The sequence below is a fragment of the Peromyscus leucopus genome, chromosome 6 (genome assembly GCF_004664715.2).
Source record: "Peromyscus leucopus breed LL Stock chromosome 6, UCI_PerLeu_2.1, whole genome shotgun sequence".
NCBI classification, from domain to species: domain Eukaryota; kingdom Metazoa; phylum Chordata; class Mammalia; order Rodentia; family Cricetidae; genus Peromyscus; species Peromyscus leucopus.
This window is the reverse complement of record NC_051068.1, coordinates 56,535,731-56,557,424: the sequence shown is the minus strand read 5'-3', so window position 1 is coordinate 56,557,424 and position 21,694 is coordinate 56,535,731. Positions and strand designations below refer to the sequence as shown.

Sequence of the window (21,694 nt, the reverse complement as noted above, 5' to 3'; positions counted from 1 at the left end):
CTCTTTAAATATTGACATTGTTGGATCACAAGACTGCCTTTAAATTCTTCATATGTGTTTACTTTGACTTATTGCTTCCTTGTGTGAGCCCAAGAGGAGAGCCATAGAACATGGCTTCTGACCTGGGCATACTTACGGCACTGCAATCTTATTATCGTACAGTTTAAGGGAGGCATAAACAGAAGGAATTGAACTGTTCTGGGGGGTGGGGGGAATTGCAGATTGTGTGCCAATAAGAACATAACGGCCATTCTGTTCCTTGTGGGTGTTCCTCCTTGAGACTACAGATCCTAGACAGCATCTGCCTCTGCCCCAAGGATGTTCTTCTCTGCCCAAGGTCAGACCTCTACCTAAGATCACGCTATCCCCTCTCTTGAGAACTTGGAGTCAGCACAGAGTATTTAAAGTCCATACAGGTTCTGAACCAGCTCTATCTACTGCCTCATTTGGCATACGACTCTTGGGCAGGAGACACACTCAGGTGCCCCAAGAATTTGATAGGGCACCCCTTGCCGTTTTGATGTTTACTGTCTCCAGCGGCAGGGCATCCCTGTGTATCATTTCCTGTGTCCATGTCCAAATCTCATTCTTCAGAGGACTGAAGTCATGAGATTAGCACCCATTCTAATTCAGCATGATTGCACCTTAACTTGTACATCTCCAAAGACCTTATTTCTAAACAAGGTTTGAGGCTGGAGAAATGGCTCAGAGGTTAAGAGCACCAGCTGCTCTTCCACAGGTCCTGAGTTCAATTCTCAGCAACCACATGATGGCTCACAACCATTTATGAGATCTGATGCCCTCTTCCGGCAGGCAGGCAAAACATACAGACAGCACACTGTATACATAATAAAAAGGAAAAAAACCTAAAAATCTAAACAAGGTTTGACTCATGGGTACAGGAATTAGGACTACAGTAATTTTTTTTGTTGTTGTTGTTGTTGGGGCAGGGCAGGGTTCTAGTCATAGTTTTGTTAAAATACATGGTATAGATCTTACTCTTTTTGGTGTGATTTTTGTTATTTATTTTTGAGACAGGGTCTCGGTCTGTAGCCCAGGCTGGCCTTGAATTTTCCTACTTCGGCCTCCCCAGTCTGGGGTTATAGCACATACATACTGCAGAGATGTGTTCTGTACCTCAGATCCTTTGCACTATTGCTACCGTTTCCTTTCAGGGAAATAACTCACGCTTTGGTTACTTGCTTTATATATATACTCTTGGTGTGGAGTTCGAGAAATAAGGTGTTCTAACAAAGCAAGCAAACAGCACCGTGAAGTTTAACGTTCTTATTGTCACCTTCTAAACTTACATTAGTGCTTCAGTGTGTGTGTACTTGCTATGGCACCCAAGTGAAGGGCAGAGGGCAACTTCAGGGAGTGGGGTTTCTCTTATTGTGTAGAGTCTCTCCCTATAGGTGTTGTCCCGGAGACCTTCCCACGGCAGTGAAGCAGGCAGGGCTGGAGGCCTCCCCTCAGGCCTGTCTCATTCCAAAGCATCCCATTGCCATTACCATGCTTAATTATAGTTTCCTCTATCGATATTCAAGATGGCAAACACCAAAATGCTGATTGGATGTTAAACCAAAATAGTATTCATATGGGAGAATAGAGTTCTTCTCCTTTTATGAAATACTTTGAAGGATTTGGATTTAAAAAGTTGGATATTCTGGTGTGTGTGTGTGTGTGTGTGTGTGTGTGTGTGTGTGTGTGTGTGTGTATGTGTGTGTGTGTATTCCTCTTCTATGTTTTAACTAGGCCTAAGCTGGCCTCAATTTGCAATCCTTCTGCATCTAAAGTGCTGGGATTATAGCTAAATACCACCACACCAAGCACCAGCTTTTGTTGTTGTTGTTTTGAGACAGGTTTCTCTGTGTTGCTCTGGTTGTCCTGGAACTCACAGAGATCCACCTGCCTCTGTGTCAGGATCAAAGGTGTGCACTACCACACCTAGGCAGAGAGTTTTAATAGCCTTGTATACATTTAAAATGTGGTCATAGTCATCAGACCTCTGGTTTTGACAGAAATCTCCAGGAACTGTGCATACGTGGGGACGGCTGGTCCCGAGTGCCAGCAGGAATCTGTCTCATCCTTGCCTCTTTTCCTTTCCTCCACAATAACTGACCAAACAGGCACTTGCCACCCGGTGGGAAACAGCCATGAGGTGTAGACTGGGCTGTAAGTGTGGGGATGGCTCCACCTCTAAGCTTGGGGTCATGTGGCATATCTCATTGGTCAGACTTTGAACATGGACTGCCTCCGGCCTGGGAGTAGAGGAAAAATGCTTTCCAAAGTAGATTTCGATAGTGCTCCACATCAGAAGGGCAAGAGTGCCAAGCACAACTTAGAAAACATGTCGGTGGAAGAAGGGGTGGCCAGAACTTTCTTTCATGCTCAATATTGATGGCCATTGCCTGTAACAGGGAAGGACCAAAGGCGGACAGCTCCTCACAAAAACAGTAGCCTTCTCCTTCCCTGGAGAGAATGCTTAGCAATCTGGAGCCCGGGTGTGTGTCAGGCTTGCATGAAGCCCTCCATGTACTTGATGTAATCCACACAGCAGTTTGTGAAGTCAGCGATTATACATTGATCACTCCGATGGCAAATGGAAGGGGAAGGCTTTCGGACTTGAATCCCGCTGTGCCCGACTATACTTACACAGTCGACTGCTTTGACATCTGTCACTCCTTTATCATCCCCTTGTCCATTTGTCGTCCGTCCGTCCGTGTCCCCCCCCCCCCCCCCCCCGTGTCCTATAGCAGATTGGCCTGAGCAGTCGGCACCCCTTCTGCCCCAGGCACACCTTCTCCATTCTGCTTTTGTCTCTCCCGACCTGCCGCTGGTCCCTGCAGCCTGCGGCAGGCAGGGCGAGCATCTTGGCTCCCTGTGCGTTCCACTCCCACCTCCGGATTTTCTTAGGGCAGTCAGCTATCTGATCTCTTATCAACCATCTGCTTTCCTTGGCTGCTCTTTGTGTTCAGAGCTTATCCTGCCTGGGCCTGCTTTGTTCCCCCCCCCCTTGGGGGGGCAGCTCTCTGGTTTCCCCCTCTCCCTTTCCTGTGTTTCTACACTCTGTTGTTGTATGGTATTCACATCCACTGTTCACTCTTCGGGTCTGTTTGTAAATGTGGCTTTAAGCCTCCCTCCCTCCCTCCTTAAATCTCACCCTTCTTGAGACAAGGTCTTGCTTTGTAACCAGGCTGGTCTATTCCTTCAGCAGGTCTGCCTCAAGACTCCTTCTTGAGTCTTACAGACGTGCTGGGTTTATAGACGTGAGCCTGAGACTCTATGCCAGGCTCTGAGACTCTCTCATATCCTTTGGTTTTCTCTTTTGAACTTCAGACAGTTTGTAGTTATATATTTATGTGTAACTACTAGGTTAATAATATCCCCCCACTAAACCTTGAACTTCATGAGGACAAGGACTCAGTCAATTTAGTTATTGATTCCCCAGCACCTACTACAGAGCCTCGAATCCAGTACAAACTAAGTATGTGTTGAATGGGTTGCTCACCGTGTGTGAAAGCACACTCTGTAAATTGTTCCCTTCTGTAGTTTCTGCTTTCTGGTAGACCTTGTTACTGCTGCATAAGACTGCATTTTCTTCTTGATGTCTTTTGCTTAGGAACAAACCGTGTTTCCCTTATTGCTAACTGTCATGGTTAGCAAATGCATTTGGTTTCAAAGCCAGACGGACGTACTAGGGAAAGTAATAACCTTAGGCTGTGTGACTGCTGCGGGTTCCACCAGAGGAGGGGCGAGCGGGGAGGTGGCTGGCTTCTCGTTCCCAGGGCCCCGTAGAAGCATAAGCACCCCCTCAACTCCTGTGTGCTTTCCCTGAACCCAGGCATGCAACAGCCCTCTCTGGGTGTCCTTGCAACCTCTTTCTGCCGTGGGTGCCCCGACTGGCTCTGGAGGGCAGTCCTCCTCTCCAGTGACTTACTGCTGGACCAGCCTTGCCGCCCTCGGCTTGAGTGTTGGCAGTATCTGCGCAGCCACTTCCTGATTCACACAGGCGCATGGTGGGCAGTCTGCCCATGGTCACTCCAAGCCCTGGAGATAGCCTAACTTCTCTCTCTCTTCGGAATCCACAGCTGGTCATGTTCGGAGTTGGACCTGAGTGATATTCGCCTGATAGTGTACCAGGACTGTGAGAGGAGAGGCAGACAAGTCATGTTTGATTCCAGAGCCGTTCAGAAGGCGGAGGAGGTGGCGGCAGCTCAGGTATGAGACGCTGATAGGCTTTCCACTCTCTCTGGTCAGTTTGAGCTGTGCTGGACAGGGCCAGCCAGGATTCGGAAGAACGAGCAGAGCCTGCATCCTAACAGGCAAGCACGTGTCTGTGAATCGAACAAGCAATTCTGGTAGGCCAACAGTGGACCATTGCCACCAAGAAAGATGCATTTGCTGGTGATTGTAACCTAGTAGGATTTTTGTAAGCGTTAAGCATAGTAAGAAAATACATTGCTGAGATTCAGAAAGTGCTGGATTATTTGCCAGAAGAGAAAGTCATTCTGTCCTGATTTTTCTCGTAGATAAAGGTGCCAAGTGTGGCTCATGCCTGTAGTCCAGCCCTAGATAGGCTGAGGTAGGAAGATGGTGATTTGGGGCTAGCCTGGGCTACATAGTAGGACCATGTTTCAAAACCAAAATAAATAAAAGGTGGTATTTTGTAACACAAGGTCAAACAAAATTAAAAGGCTTCCTCACTGTAGGGCCTTAATATATGAATGTACACTGTCATCTTACCTCTTCTGATCAAGGAACCTTTCGTTAATTTCCCTGTTGTAGGGAGGGGAAGGGTGGGAATGGGAAGTGGGAGGGACTTGGAATGGCGAGTGAAGACAGGAAAAATCTTGACCCGTTTGATCCAGACCAGGAAAGATAAAAATAATTTGAGAAGAACGTTGCCCTCCCTGTTCTCTTTGGATATCAGCCAGGATACCTCTCATCTGTGGCCATGGCTAGACCATTTACTTCAGTATACTTACAGATTAAACAAATCCGCGGGTACTCTTTTCTTGTTGAATGACTTGCTTCCCATACTGACCAAATTCTGGCAGTCTACAGACGGCGGTTAAGTGAATGAAGTTATAACATGGCCTTTGCCTCACGAGGGCCAGTGGGCTCTTTTCCAGCTTTATCTTTATTTCTTAGAAATGACTTGGCAGGGGGTGGATACGCAGGCGACTGCCCGCCTGTGGAAGTCAGAGGACAGCTCTGTGGAACTGGTCTCTTCTTCCACCTCTGTGTGGGTTCCAGGGATCAAACTCACTCCAAGACTTGTGGGGCGAGGACTTTGACCTACTGAGCCATCTCGCTGGTCCTCGGTTTCCAGCTTTTGATAAGAATCTTCGTTTGCAGGAAGGAAGTTTTGGTTGAAGGCCGTTGAGCCGGGTGGATAGATACCACAGTCCTTACTGAGGAATTCTGCCAGGAAGCTAATCATTACCCGAGTGGTTGGGCTTGTTAGGTGGGTGGAGGAGAAAGCTGTGAAATCTCTCAGAGGATTCACATGTGTTCTAATAGCAGATTGGGATCAGGAGCTTAGGTGAGCTTTCTTAGACGTACTCATTTAATTAAAAAAGAAAGCAACTTAGGCTCAGGAACATTTGTGTAGCTTGCCAAAGACTGCAGAGAGACCAATCAGGTGGGAGGGCACTCACTGTACCAGGTGCTGTTTCCAGCCATGCTCATTGCCCTGTGCTCCTGCAGTCAGCTCGTAGGTGGGACTTCCTGTCATCAGCTTTCAGCCCTCTGAGAGGCTCTTAGTGGCTTAAGTGGTATTAAGTAGCGCCTGGAACTGAGGAGAATGTTGAGGGAACCCTGAATGCAGGATGCTCAGGATTAACCCTGTGTACAATTTCAGACCCCATCATGGCTGGAGTGCCTGCCTGTAGACCAGCACATTGTGTGTTTCCTTTACCTTCCTTCTCCAGGTCAGCCCCTCCTCAGCCTCACCTCCTTGATAAGCACAAGACGTCATGAGTGGATCCGCACGTGACTGCAAGCATGTGCCGTGGACCACCAGTGTGATGGTCACACTGGAGGTTAGATAAGCTGCTCTTGCACTCATGGGTTCCCAGGCAGAGGCTACAGAAGAGAGGGGAAAAGGCAAAGGAGACTCTGAAGTCATTTGTCACGAAGGCTGCTCTGTAGGGAGTGTTCTGTTCTGGTGGCCGGCACTAGTATCCATACCTTTATGTCACTGTCCTAAGAATTAGCCGTGAACGCTTGAGGGGATACAGGCATTCACTCCTGTTACGTCTGATCTTTAAAGTCCACACTCACGTCACATACCCTGTGGGTCACAGTAGCTCCTGTTTCAGGGTTTGGGCTTCACCTTTCACAGTTCCATCCCAGTGATTTCCTTCCCTGCTCTTAAAGGAAGGCTGCCAGAAGTATGAGAAACGCAAGTCCGCCTGCCCAGGCTAATAGCTTTCTTTTCTCAGTCACATTTAGTTGGTAAAATTTTGAATGTTATGGCCGTTTTGCTCATCAGTTCCATACGTTAAGACTACACAGTACTAAAATCTCCTAAGAACTACAACAGGGAGTAGTATTTGTTTATAACTTTATAGTATAAATTTAAATGTAAATACTGGCAGAAACTATGTCTATCATCTGTCTCCCTGTCTCAGTCTGTCTGTCTACCATGTCTTTATCTGTGCAAAGACCCCGCCATTTTCTGTGTAATATCCCCTTCCCAAGTATTCCAGACTCCCAGGAATGAGATTTTTTTTGTCACTATAAAGGAAAATTAAACAGAGCCTTTGGTTTTAATGGCATTCAGGCGTCCGAATGTTCTGACAAATTTCCACTTGATGAAGAGTGTTGATGAAAGCCTGACACACTTGATGATCCTTTCTTTACCTTGCCTGCCTCTCTTAACCCAGAAAGCAGAGGATGTCCCTGTTAAAATGTCAGCCAGGTGCTGCCAGGAGAGCAGCGGGAGTGTCAGCAGCAGCGGCGGCAGCGTCTCTTCCCACAGCTCTGGAGGATCCCTGCAGCACGCTAAGGAGCAGCTTCCAAAGTACCAAGTAAGACATGTCGTCTCTAGAAGATGTGTGGGCACGAGCGTCTGGAGAGGTGACCTTGTTTGGTGTTGTTTGTTTGAGACAGGGTCTCAAGTAGTCGAGGCTGGCCTCTAACTAGCTCCGTAGCTGAGGATGACCTTGAATTTCTGGTCTTCCTGCCGTCACCTCCCAATTTCCGAGATTTCAGGTATGTACCACATCTGGCTTCTTTTGATTTTGGGGACGTTGTCTCCCTGTAGTAGCCAAAGCAGGCCTGGAACTGACTACGTAGTCCATGCTGCCAAGTAGGTGCTGGGAATTGAACCCAGGTCCTCTGGAAGAGTAGCCAGCGTTTCTAATCTCTGAGCCATCTCTCCAGCCCTCCATGTTCTTACTTTTTAAACACGTATAGAATATTGTCTCTACGGTTGCTGGTAAAGCAAGGTCATGGTGATTACCAGCAGCCACAGGTGCATAAGGCTTGAATTTTAAGACTTGTGTGGTGCATTTGCTCATATTGCAGTGCTCAAAGCCGGTTGAGCATCTCAGTTGGTCTTTGTAACCAAGAAAAGGCAAATTAGAAAACAGAGAGAATGGGTGGAATTTATTAGTAGAGAATGAGACATGAGTTGGTTTGTGTCTGAAGTGCCGTGAAGTTGATATGAGCTGTAACCAGAGATGAATCCACCCTCTATTAGCAGGACAGACAAGCTTATCTTTCTCCTTCCTCTTTTGTCATTATGCAGAGGCTGAGTGTGTGTGTGTGTGTGTGTGTGTGTGTGTGTGTGTGTGTGTGTGTATTTGTACTTAGATATATGTCTGTCAGAGTTAAAGACACTGGAAAGATTCAAGAAAGCGTTTTGAAGAAGATTCCTTTAATTTTTTCTTTTCGCTAAGAGCGCACTTGCAGAGTCTGCCTGTTGAGCATTGGTCAGGCTGTGCTCATGTGCCTAAAACACACTCGTTTGTTTCACTCTTTTTTTTTTTTTTTACTTGTCTATAGGGTGTCAGCATGGATGAACACAGTCACTAAGACAGCGGCTCTCAACCTGAGGGTAGCCACATCTTGCATATCAGACATTTACATTACAGTTCATAACAGTAGCACCATTACAGTTCTGAAGTGGCAATGAAATAATTTTGTGGTTGGGGGAGTCACCGCAACATGAGGACCTGTAGTAACAGGTCACAACATTAGGAAGGTTGAGAACCACTGCCTTAAGACATTTTATAGCTGAAGGAGAGATGTTGACCTAGAAATAAGTCATAGGGGATTAATAACGAAGCGAAAGAATGGAAATACTGGTGAGCAGGAGTGTCCTCCAGGGAACTGTTTCAAAGAGTGATTTGAGAAAGAAGAGATTCAAGTCGGAAGGTAATAGTGTCAAATCAGATATCTGATCAAGTAATTAGAATGTGTCTCCTGGATTTGAAGGAAAGTGGAAGGTGGACTGTGGAGGTCAATCAGAGCAGTCAGGGTCAACCAGGCAAACCCAGACTTCTCTGTGTCAAAGGCTGTCATTTATCACCTCATCCTTCGAGTAAAAGATGGTAAAAAGGCCCAGGAAACGGGTCAGAATTTGGAAGTGTTTTTGAAATATTTTTATAAAGTCTTAGAGCAGTCAGCTCACCTTTATCTCCTAGATCTTCACAAAGTCCTGCGTGGACACTGCTTTGGCAGCCACTTTGCTCTGCTCTGGAAAAGCCCAAGGCAGCTTACAGAAGGAGTTTGTCTGGGTTTGTGGTCACAGAGGGCCAGAGTCCATGACGGGCAGGAGCAGGAAGCTGTGGTCTCACATCTTGAACCTCAAGCAGGGAGCAGACATCAAACTGGAAATGGCGGGAGTCTAACCATCAGAGCCCTCCCCCAGGGATATGCTTTGTTCAGCAAGGCCACACATCCCAAACCTACCCAAACACCACCTGGTGACATCTGAACTGGGGGAACATTCTCATTCAGATGACCACAACTAGTAACTATTTAGTTGAATAAGACTATAATAATACCATGTTTCTTTCCAGGATCTGCTCCGTACCCAAAGAAGAGCTAACCTGTTTCTTCCGTAGTTACAATTTATAAATGGAGATGGATAGTCTTCGTTGTGTCAGCATATTGTATATAAGGAAGAAATAAAAAATAGTAGTACGTGTGAACTGTAGCAGGTGATCACTGTGTAGGTGATAATTGTAAGGTGAACGGCTGTCGTGACAGGCCACTCAACCAGAGACCCAAAGGTTAGCAGGCAGTGTGCTAATTGCGTTGTTCCATGTTGTGTTCTAATTGACTCCGATTTCTTGGGCACAGTACACGAGACCAGCTTCCGACGTCAACATGCTCGGGGAAATGATGTTCGGCTCTGTCGCCATGAGTTACAAAGGCTCCACCCTGAAGATACACTACATACGGTGAGGTTGCCCCTGTGCTGGCTGCGAGAACCGGGATGCTGATGCTGACTTCTCCATTTAAAAAGCACATTTCTCCCCTCTTATTTTTTTTTTTAGTTCTCCTCCACAACTGATGATTAGTAAAGTCTTTTCTGCTAGAATGGGTAGCTTCTGCGGAAGCACAAATAAGTAAGTGTGGGATTTTGTGCCCTTTCCTGTGTTTCTATGTGTCTGTTTCTAGATAAGCTCTGTGAGGGTGAGCAGCAAGGCGGGTACAGCTTAACAAAGAGGTCTTAGTCAGTTTCTAATAACAGCAAGTGAAAAACCTTCCCGTTTTCCTCAAGTTGCCCTAAAGACGGATGACTTTGTCTATTTTTTGAGAAAAGGTCTTAAGGTCCCAGACTGACCTTGAACTCAGCTAGAACTTGCTGTGTAGCTGAAGATGGCCTTGAACTCCTGATTCTTCTGCCTCTCCCTCAGAGTCCTGGGGTAATAGGTGTGTGCTGCTGTAACCAATTTATAGGGTGCTAGAGAGTGACCCCAGAGCTCGTGTATCCCTGGCAAAACTGTATGAATTATTCTATTGCCAACTTGACAAATGACGCTTGTTCTGGATATCCATTTATTATTCTCTTTTCCTGCTGTCCGTCACCAAGTTTTAATTTCAGGAAAATATAAAATAAAAGGGGAAGAGGACAGGGCCACTTTGTTTTTGTTTTGGGGGGGCGGTATTGTTTTAATTCAGTGTATGTAGGGGGGAGCAGGGTCTAGTCCAGCCTCTCGTCAAGATTCATGGTAGTTCTTCTGTCTCAGCCTCCTGAATATTGGGGTTAGAGTTGTGATCCACCGCTCCCAGTTTCGTTAATTTATCCTGGAAAGAATGAAGTAGTATGGTTTCTCAGGCTGCAGTGCAGGGAACCATCTGTCTTAGCAGCTAGCCTAGCCTTTGTGGCTGATAGGTTCTTGGGCCGTGCAATCCTTTTATTTTCATTCCTGGTCGGTCTCTCCTCCCACCTCACCCCCGCCCCAAGGTCCGAAGGAAACTCCCCTGCCCCAGATTCTAGCTCCATTCCATCTACTGAAGAGGTCATTTCCTTATCACTGTCAGAAGTGACAAATGGCTATCTGTGGTGCTGTTAGCATACCATGCACGTGCTGGCCTCCAGGGTCCTTCATTATCACCAGGAGGAGCTCTTCTCACCTCCTACCTTACCCTAAACTCCAGCTCAGGAGCTGTCCTCCCTCAGCTTCTCTGTCTTCTTAGAACCCTGCTTGTGTTCTCCTCCCTCCCCCCCTCTCTTGCTCACCACCCCCATCTCCCTCCCTCCACCCACACTGTCGGTCTCCCTCTCTCCATTCCGCCCTCCTCTCCTGCCCAGTCCAGTCTGCTGAGTGTACTCAGTCTACTACTTTCTTTCTGGGCTCCCAACTCTTCCAGGTGCCTCTGGCTGTACCCTCCCTCATAGCGACAATAAACCTTCCCTTCGGCCCTTCAGCCCTGCCTTGGAGCAGTTAGCTCCTTAGTTCACACACACACACACACACACACACACACACACACACACACACACCTTTATACTTTCCTATAACGCTAATACTGAAATATCTAAATGGGATTATAGGCAGGCACTACCAAACCTGTGTGATGCTTGTTTTTATGAGTGTTTTTTTTTAAATATATCTTTGAAATCACCTAAATGTTTGTTTATCCTACTATCTATAATAAAATATTAAGCTCAGATTTAAGTAAAGTTATTTTAGTTTTATTGTGCTGTGTTATCTCCAAAGTGTTGGTATTTAGTTTCTTGCTAAAATAATGTATTTTTAAAAAAAATCTGCTCCACTCATTTTTTTGTAATTCTAATTTTCTCAAAATGAATCATAATTTCTGATATGTCTTCACCCTGAGACAAGTTGGCTGAATTATTAATAGGTATTAGCCAAGATTTAAAATTAATTGATTTTGAGTGTTTATTGAAAACCCTTGGAATGAATAGCAACATCTTAGGTGTTACTGTCTAAAGCAAAATTTAAAAATGAATAGCAGTATGGAAGGTGTCACTTTCTGAAGCACAGTTAGAGTTTTGTGTCTCCTTCAGATTTTGAAGTGCTTGCGAGTATGGTTGCGTAGGTAGTCCTGTGGATTGGCCACTTGCCAAACATTTTTGCTTTCCTCCAACAAATTCCTCCCAACCTATCGTCTTTACTCCCCTTGGTAGATGTGAAACTTTATAAGGAAAAACTCTGAGTGACTGACGAGTTGTCTGTAGTGAGGAATCTGTTAAAAACAGACTTGTTAACCTCTTGATGTCCTCCCTCCTCTCCATTCCGTCTTGATTCAGCCTGCAGGACAGCTTCGAATACATCAACCAGGATCCTCAGGTTGGAAAACTGAACACGAATCAGAACAGTTTGGGTCCTTGTCGCACTGGAAGTAACCTAGGTAAAATGAGGCGCTGGAGCGGATGTTCCCCGCGTGCTGCTCCTGGGGGCGTGCTTTGCCTTACTTGAGTTGGTTGTGTTTGGGTTTGGGTTTTGCGTTCTCTTTAACCTGTGTTTCTTTGTGTGTGTGTGTGTGCCCTGCGTCTCCTGTGTGTTCTGCTCTAGGTCTGCTGCAGGCGTGCAGCGGCAAACTGCTGCAGGGGGTGTCCGAAGGAGGACCGCTCCGGCTCACCCGCAGCGCTTCTTTCTTTGCAGGTTTGTGTGGAATGCTGAGCACGGTGTGTGTGGCCCCCACACACTCAATCTCCTCTGCAGGTTCTAGGGGGAACACAAATCCATCTGTTCTCCTCTAGAAACCCAAAGGGCTTTTGTAGCAGGAGATACTAGTTTCAAATGTGGCCATGAAAGTCCACCCAGGAACCTCTGTTGTGAATGTCTTTGCTAATGGCCCAGATATGGGCTGGTTTTGATCTGACCTGAGCCCTTTGAGTTTCTAGGAGAATTAATTTCTTCTGATTTTCCTAGGCCGCCTCTGCTGCTGTAAGCTGGGTCTCTCTGCTATGAAATCTTTCATCCACTTATTCACCTGCACCCTTACCTGCATGGAGTTTCTAACTCACTCTATTACGAGGATGGGAGGGCTCAATCAGGTCTCTCTCTCTCTCTCTCTCATATTAACTTTCTCAAATTATTTAAATGCAGTGTCTAGGTTCCGTATAGGTCTAGTCATCTTGATATTCTGGGTATTTTCTGAGATGTAACTGGCCTTGTCCAGTGTGGCATGATTAACAAGTGTGAGCAATCTTCATGATTACCTTAAAGGTGTGAGGGAGGCAAATGGGATTTTTCATTCTGTTCCCTGAAATACACTAAGCATCATAGTTTTCTGATGCCTAATGAAATTGATCTACAGTCCCAGCTACTTAGACCAAGTATAGCATGTTTCCAAGTATGATGTTCAGTCGCAACAGTTCTAAAATTTACTAGAACACATTCTCTCTCTCTCTCTTTTTTTTGGAGCTGAGGACCGAACCCAGGGCCTTGCGCTTGCTAGGCAAGCGCTCTACCACTGAGCTAAATCCCCAACCCAAGAACACATTCTCATCTATCTTTTAGCCCAGTAACTCTACAGCTCAGTCTGAAGCCTTCTAGATACATGTGCTACTTAAGAGTGTTTTCCAAATTATGCCGGGACATGAGTTTTTCTGAATAATTATAATACCATGTATGGAGAAAAGAACTGGAGGAAAAAACTGTTAGAAAATGACTGTTTTCTGTCTGCCCAAAGAGTAGGTTATAAATAAACATTTCTAGATCTATGAAATGATTTGCAACTATTTCTCTTCCTAAGCTGCCTACAACTACTACTGAAACTAATTTATTAATTCTAAAGCATTTTGAAAGTATTGTACTGTTTAAATACTATTAATAATGAGGGAATGGCTAAAATAGAATGCTGACTGTATTAATTGCATGGATGGTGTATTGTACATGTCATTCAGAGGAGTCTGTAGGCTCCAGCATAAAGGCAAATGGCTTGTTGGTTTTGTTTCTTCCTTTCTTGCTATCTTTTTATGTGTTTAATTTGCTATCTAGTTAATGTCTATTCTATATTAGGTCATCATCAATAGCAGTAGCCCACTTTGAAATGTACAAATTACATGAAGTCAGTTTTGAAATGTCTCTGTGTTTGGAGTGCCTGATGATGTTTTCCTTGTCTCTCTGTCGCAGCACACAGCACACCAGTTGATATGCCAAGCAGAGGCCAGAGTGAAGACAGGGACAGTGGCATTGCTCGATCAGGTACTGCCTTCTACTGCCTGTTTAAGTAAAGTGGTGGGCTGTCTGTAATGCCAGGTAGGAAACAGAAGGGTAGCCCTCAACTCTCTGTCCCTCCTTCTTTTCTCCTTTTCCTTTTCTCTATATTCTAAGTCTCGTGTGTCTGAGGACCAGCAACTTTGAAGTGCATCATCCAGCAATGGTTGTGCACACAAACTAGTTTTCTCTAATACTCAGATTTATATGAGGCTGATAAATTTCTTCAGCAGGAAGCTTCCTTGTGCCAGTTGTACTAGGAGTCTGCTTGCTGACTGCTCCAGTCGGGATGGAACAGGCTTGTGGTGGTCAGTCTACCTATGACCGTGGGAGGTGCCCCCACCCTTTCTGTCCTGTGATGCTGATCTAGAATACATCTCAGGTGCCCGTCTCTGCTCACTCGGAGCCCTGACCTTGCCTAATCCTGCCTCTAAGACCCCTCGGTTTCTGCTTTTCTGCACAAGTCAGCTTTTGATGTTTAATTTGTGGTTCGGATCTGAGGTTAGTTCCATGGTTCAAGGACCAGGAGGCCTACTGGCAGCCTTCCATTGAGAACCCGGAGTGTTGTGTCCTACTGTGACATGAGACTCCTTTACTGGGGGCCCTTCAACTGAGTGACATATCTTTCCTCCTCTCTTTCCACCCACTTGTTACGTGCTGTAGCTCCCAGATGCCTCCTTACAAGTCCTGGGTTCTTTCTGGGTGGAATCAGGGCCTGTTCAACTCTGTTCCCCGAGTCACTAATGAAATGCGGCAGCTGCTGAATTTCCTCGTTTGGTTTGTATATGTGTTTTAGTTCAAAGTATTTTACTTACGGTTAAAATGGGTCCATTTTGGTTCTTCCCATCATTTCTGTGAAGTTGGTCAGAAATGTGACTTCCATTGATTCAACCTGTGCCATTTCACTGAGTGCAAGCAAAATCTGAAAAGATGCAAGATCATATGTAGTTGCATTTGGTGGCATACAGCACCTTTAATCCTAGTATTCTGGAGGCAGAGGCAGGCAGATAGGTCTCTGTGACTTTGAGGACGTCCAGGATTACATACTGAGACCCCCTCCACCTCAACAATGAACTACATTTGTTCATACTTCATGTTGCTCAGGACAGTTTCATCCTTCCTTATGATGTCCCTGCCTGCTGAACTTTTGAGTTCCACCAGTTACTCAAAGCCTCTGCATGCATTAAGAAGCATAGTGTCTTGGGGCTCAGTCCCTGCCCTGTGGCCCGTGTGGGCAGGACTGGCTGGAGCTGGCTTTGGTATGATTGACTTTCAAAGCAAGAAGGAAAAGATCCGTCATTGGGATGGGAGTGAGGAGCACAACCCCGAACGAGTGAGTCTTGGTCGAAATCGCTGCCGGCGCGGTAGATAGGCCCTGCTCTGCTTGGCGCTGTGTGGCCTCCTTCCCACCGGTGCAGAGTGGGCAAGTGGCACCCTACCAGGCTCCCCAAAGCGCTCAGTTTCTTTGCTGATGCAGCTTTGTGTTGTTTATGCCCCTTTTTGTTCCAAATAGAGATTGCAATTTTGAGAGAACTGACATCAACAGAAACATTACTAGGATAAAGTTAGGATTTTCCTGGTTCGTTTGTAAGTCAGCATCTCATGTGTTTGATATTCCTTGGGTTTTAAATTGCTTCTGTAACTGCTTTTCCTTGTCTTTTGAGAAGCAGGTAATTGAGGGTCCCTGTTCACATGAAATGCACGAGTCTGTGGCAGCTAGATCCCGTAGTTTCCTCAAAGCCCACGAAGGGAACTTGCAGCTGACAAGTAGGGTTTTGAGAGTTGGAGAAGACTTTGTCGGAGGCTTTGAAAATCTCTTTGAGCTTGTGGGTCCCCATGAGCGAGGGCTGACTGTGCCCTCCTGTGTAGTGACATTTTGTTTCACTTGCTATCCTGGTATATATGCCCAAGGTACTATCCACTCACAGTTGGGAGCTACTCTGCCATCTCCCAGTCTGAGTTGAGTGCACAGTCCTACCTGTAGAAGGGACTTGGTGTTCTTTCAGCATAGACTCTCCAGGTTCCTACAGTATTTAGTCTCTAAGAGTTTTTTCTCTTGGGCCAAACCTAATGGTGCATGTCTGTAGCCCCACTACTCAGCCTCGGTTTCAGGCCAGCCTCAGTTACAAAAGGAATATTTTCTTTATTATCTTTATTGTCCACCTTATGATCCTAAGATCCCGGGCTGGAGAAATGGCTCAGTGCTTAAGAGCCTGACTGTTCTTCTAGAGGACCTGGGTTCAAGTCTCAGCATCCACATGTGGCTCACAACTGTGTGTAACTCCAGTTCCAGGGGGATTATAAACCTTCTTTTGGCAGACGCCAGGCACACATGTGGTACACAAACATATGTAGACAAAGCACCTACACACATTAAATAAAAATAAATAAATCTTAAAAAAAAAAAAAGAAAGAAACCTAGGCTGTCAGTTCTGAAGCAAAATTGGGATTGCCTTGTGTCTGAGATTCTTGCTGTTGTCTTTTTTTAAAAAATTATTTTATGTGTATGAGTATGTTGCTTTCATGTGTGTCTGTGCTCCACATGCATGCCTGTTACCTACAGAGGCCAGAAGAGTGTGTTGGACCCCCTGGAACTGGAGTTAATTAACAGGCAGTTGTGAGCTGCCATGTGTGTGTTGGGACTCAAACCTGGGTCCTCTGGAAGAGCAGGTGCTCTTAACTGCCGAGCCGTCTTTCTAGCCCTTCTTTGTTTTTATCAGTAGAAAATGCAGTAGAAAACAATTAAAGACATTGTTTTCTTCTAGTTCCCAATTTTTAATTCTGTCTAGAATTAAAGAGGTAAACTTTTAAAATATGTTTTACATTTTGGAGTAATTTTAAGGTTTATAGAAAAGCTGGGACAGCCGCACCGAGTGTTTCCTGCATCCACCCCAGTTCGCTCTGTTCACATCTGCTGTTAGTTTGCACATTGAAGACAATTAGCGGCTCATAGTCATTAGCTAACTTTGATCTTGTAACACTTTGCTTGGTTTTCCCCTAATGCCTTCTTACGCTGCAAGAACACAGTACATTTGGCTGTCATGTCTGGGCAGACTTTGTTGTGTTTGTTTTTGAAACAGGGTCTCTCTGCATAGTCCTGGCTGTCATGGAGCTCACTATGTAGACCAGACTTGCCTTGAACTTACAGAGATCTACTTGTTTCTGCACAATCATGCTCAGATTTTTTTTCCCTCAGACCTTCTTTGTTTTTAATAATCCTCATCGTTTTTAGTATTGGTTCCACTATTTGAATATGCTTAATGGGTTTCTCATGATTAAACTGTGGTTGTGGGTTTGAGCTGGATAACCACCAAGGTAACCTACCATCCTGCTCACATGGTGTGAAGGGTATGAACTGGCAACATGATTTATGAACACAGTCACTGGCCTTGTTTACTAACGAGGTTGCACTGACTAGGTTTCTTCACTGTAAGGTTGATTCCGCTTGACATTTGTGCACGTGGCTTACCCTTCACTTGAGATGGGCTCCCTCTCCTTGAGGAGCAAGAGTTGGCATAAACGCTTTGAAATTTTCAGCATGGGCATTGTGTTTGTTTTTCTCATTTTTTTAACTTACACTTGGCTATTATTTCAATATGGACTCAGGGATATTGATTTCTCACTTTGGATCATAATCCAGTAATGCTTATATTTGCCTAAATTGCCTGGCTTTACCCCTGGGAGCACCTGTGACGCCAGTGACAGTCCTTTCACACATCCGGGGGCAGCAGGTGAGCTCTGGCACCCCTCTTCTGACCCTACTCCCCAATCCTCGGGAATTTGCTATCCCAGCCCTCTAGTTGGAGCTTTCATGGATCGTAGATGGTCTCTGGAGGGCAGCACTGGTCTCTTGAGGATGTTCTGAAAATGTCTTCTGTGTCTATATATAAAGTAAAAGCTAATTTAGAAAATTATGTTTGAAACAGGATCTCATTAAGTTGTTGATCTGTTTGGCTTTTAACTCACTCTATAACCCAGGCAGGGCTTGAATTTGTGATCCTCCTACCTCAGCCTTGCTGAGATGACAGGCCTACACTGTCACACCTAGCCAGAAAGGTAATGGGTAAGAGGGGGGTTGTAATGGCTACTGCTAGAATTTTCAAGTAAGGGGGCAAGAGAGATGGCTCGTTCTGTAACGTACTTACTGCAGAAGCGTGAAGCCCCGAGTTCAGCTCTCCATAGTCCTCATAAGGTCTGGACATGATGGTGCTCATCTAGAATCCCAGTGCTCCTATGATGAGATGGGCAGTGGCGACAGGAAGATCCACAGAGGTTTGTGCATCAGCTGGCCTGGCATGTGCAGCAGTGAATACAAGAGACCCTGTCTCAAACTTTTATGATGAAAAGTGTAGACATATAGGAGAGAAGAGGACACCGGGAGTAGACGTATAGGAAGTAGCATGCGGGACTTGGCGACTTGTCGGCACAGGGGTTGGTTACAAGGGAGGAGGGTGGAACCATGCACAGGTCTCTGGTTTCTGACTTGAGAAATAAGTAGAGGAAGACAAAATTTACCAGTGTAGGGGGAGCATGAGGCCAGCAAGGGAGGCAGGTAGAAGCTGTGTGTTTTTACTGGAACTGTCCCCGAATTCTCAGTTGTGAATCACCTGCTGCATTTAAGGTAAGAAGCTGCCTTGACAGGGATGGGTCAGAGCAGAAGCTAAAATCTGGTAGTCTTGAGTACACACGTAGTGAGCCCTGTAAGGTTTATAGGGCTGGGGTTGACACTGGTCTCTTTGGGCTAGTTTAGAGGTAGGCTCTCTCCCTCGTCAAAGTTTCATCTTTGGTAAGAAAGACAACTTCCCCATTCTCTCTGTCCTTAAGGTGACCAGTATGAGGGAAACTGTCAGTACTTTAACAGTGAAGTACATGCCAGTGAACCTTCAGAGTAAGAGGAAACGTAATCGAAATGTTCAGACAGCACGAGTTTCAGCTTTGCTGCAGAAGCAGGATGCACTCCCTTTGGACACTCAGGTTGATTTCAGTGAATCACACGCATGCCATGTTACCACATGCACATTCCAAGGAAAAAGGGGGTTTTCTTCAGGGAGCAAAGGTGGCTTCTCAGGCTGGCTGGCTGGCTTGCCAGAAGAGGGAGAGAGACCAGTTTGGGATTTGTGGTAGGCTGGGCTAAGAGCTCCTGTGTGGGTTAGAACTTCCCACTAGCATCCAAGTAGAGCGTGGACTCCATAACTTATCAGCTTGTCCAGGTAAGAGGTAGGAGGGAGCAGGAGGGGGGTGAGGAGCAGGAAGCTGGCAGCAGCTGGAAGGGGGATGAGGAGCAGGAAGGGACAGGACATGGGGTAAGGCTTCAAAGCTGTCAGTGGCCAAGAGTCCAGCTGTGAAGTCAGTGTGGTTGCTACACGGCTGCCTTTGGTTTGCCTGAGCCTTCACAACTTAACCAGTCAGCACGGGAGAGAAGAGAGGAGCTGGAGGGGGGTGCTTCCTCTTAGTAGTTTGGTATTTACAATGCTAGGGTCGAACCTAGGGCCTTGCCCTGCTCTGCCATCAGGCCACACCCCCAACCCTTGGCCCTGTCTGGGTGTTGCTGCGTTAGGGAGAGGCCACGGCACTCTGTATAGGTGTGTACACACACACACACACACACACACACACACACACACACACACACACACACGTTAGGGAGAGGCCACGGCACTCTGTATAGGTGTACACACACACACACACACACGTACACACGTTAGGGAGAGGCCACAGCACTCTGTGTAGGTGTACACACACACACACACACACACACACACACACACACACACACACACACACGTTAGGGAGAGGCCACGGCACTCTGTATAGGTGTACACACACACACACACACACACACACACACACACACACACACACGTTAGGGAGAGGCCACGGCACTCTGTATAGGTGTATATACAGGCGAAGGCTGGAGTTGCAGCCTGTCTTGAGTCTTGTCTGTTCAACAACCTGGCACTCTATGGGAGGGAGCCTGAGAAAAGCGAAGGCTTCTGAAGGGCTGTGGTCATCTTCCACACTTCTGTCCTCCTGGGGAGGCTTTCCTTGGGCTTCCAGGGTTGTGATGAGTATGTGGTGTCTGCTTTGCCTCCTCAGACCAGGCTGCGAATTATAACAGTAGGCAGCGATGCCCTGGGTGTCCCACAGCTGGTGTTGAGGACATTGACTCTGTTGGTGGCGGCGGTGGTGACTTCATGGTGTGTGATAATTATAACAGGGATGAGTATCTTGGGTTTATTCTTTCAGCTACTGTATAAAAAGTTGTCCAGATCTAGAGTGTCTGCTAGTATCGTTGTCTAGTTATTCCTTGGCCTTGCCATACTTTTGTACTCTATGAATATGATAGTCTCTGCTGTTGCCTGGACATAACTGTCTCTTCATTTGTTTAAACTTCTCATATTTCAAGTCAGACCTTTGATATTTTCCTCAAATAGGTACTTATATTTCTCAAATTTATTGGAGCATTCAGTAACTTATTTGTTTACTTATTGATGCTAAGGATTAAACCACAGGTCCCCACACATACTCGTCAATCTACTACCTCGTCACATCCCAGTCCTAAAATTCAGCCCCTCCTACCTCCTTCCTTGCTCCTCCCTTTCCACTCCCCCCCTTTTGATTTAGCCTGAGGCAAGTAGGCATGGGGAGCCATAAAACCTTAATGTTTGGGGGTGTCTTGCATTTGTTTGACAGAGGGTCTCTTTTTCCTAGGCTCCCTGAGTAGACTCGCTGGAATTGTAAGGGCACGGCATGGCCTTTTCACAGGTGCTGGAAACTGAACTCAGGTCTCCACGCTTGCGTCCGGCGTGGACAGGACTTCACCAGTTGATCTGCCTACCGACCCTCCTTAGCCTTTCCCTTATAAATGTTCTTAGATACTTGTTTAAGAAAAAAATAGAGCTTAAAAAGTAGTGTAGCAGTCAGAACTGCAAGGGATCTAGAAATAACAGGCCACGTTAGAACTTTATTAAAACTTGAAGTTGACTGACTACAAATCAAACTAGAGACCCAATGTCACTTGAATTAAAACTATCATGCAAAACCAGTCTCAGTAAGTCTTATTTATATGGAAAAAGAAAGGACCAGCTTTAGGCTTTCTATAACTCTGTAATAGACTCTTCATTCTTAGAGCCCAGACTGTGGATAAAGATATTCAGTGGGTGAATAACTGTTGGTGGTGGCAGGGACAGAGACACAGCTCCACACTGTAACCCATAGCAGCCTGAGGCGTTCCCTTAATCCTTTAGGGACCTTGACTCAGGCAAACCCAGAATTTGTGGCTTCATCACAGAAAAGAATTACAGAGCAAGCCGCTATGAAGTAAGAGTGGGAGCTTTAAAAGACATTTTGAGTAGAGGTTTTAGGCACAGGGGTGGAGAGAAAGACACACCTGGGAAGAAAGTAAGACCTCTGTGTGGGAGCGACCTCAAGGGGGCGTCACGGGTCTCAGCAGTAGCTGTCGGTGGCATCTTCATGGCTGTCCCATTACATCTGAGAGGATTACTAAGCTGCCTCCCCGCCCCTGACCCCCATAAGTGAGATTACAAGGTGGTTCCAGACATGCTTGGGTAGAACTATAATCTAATGACGTCACCAGGAACCACAAGGGTTGCACAAGGAGGTTGGGCGTATCCTTTTACCATCAAGGAGCTTTCTGGTGAGATCAGATAACTGCAGTTACCATTGGGAAAGGAGAAAGTCCTTAAGCAAATGTAAATTAGGCTGAAAAAAAGGTTTTGTTTTTGTTTTTCTAAGACTGGTCTGTCTACATAGCCTTGGCAGTCCTGCGAACCACCATCTCACAGAGATCTGCCTGCCTCTGCCTCTCTCAAGTGCTGGAATTAAAGGCTAGTGCCACCTTACCAGGTTCATGCTGGAATTCTTGATTCAGCTGGCATGAATCTCCTCTCCTATATCCCCCTGAGTTTCCCAGTCTGTCCTGCCTCAGCGTGGGGTGTCGGTTTGGAGTACATGAGTTGTCAACGAAGCTGGTCTAGAGTTTTGTGTCCTAGCAACTTCAGACGCTTGGAGATGTTTTG

The 21,694-nt window shown here is 46.1% G+C and overlaps 1 protein-coding gene across 5 annotated transcripts in view; it reads left to right on the top strand.

Annotated features, from left to right (window-relative positions):
• Positions 1-21,694, top strand: part of Fnip2 (folliculin interacting protein 2) — a 118,959-nt gene that overhangs the window by 48,268 nt on the left and 48,997 nt on the right. For 3 of the 5 annotated variants that reach the window (XM_028880106.2, XM_028880105.2, XM_037206676.1), the window contains exons 2-8: positions 4,092-4,221; positions 6,894-7,037; positions 9,319-9,419; positions 9,516-9,587; positions 11,741-11,841; positions 12,006-12,095; positions 13,572-13,643. In XM_028880106.2, the coding sequence (XP_028735939.1) occupies positions 4,092-4,221; positions 6,894-7,037; positions 9,319-9,419; positions 9,516-9,587; positions 11,741-11,841; positions 12,006-12,095; positions 13,572-13,643 (710 nt within the window). The remainder of the gene's footprint in view (positions 1-4,091; positions 4,222-6,893; positions 7,038-9,318; positions 9,420-9,515; positions 9,588-11,740; positions 11,842-12,005; positions 12,096-13,571; positions 13,644-21,694) is intronic. The other 2 variants (XM_028880108.2, XM_028880107.2) reach the window with 1 other exon arrangement.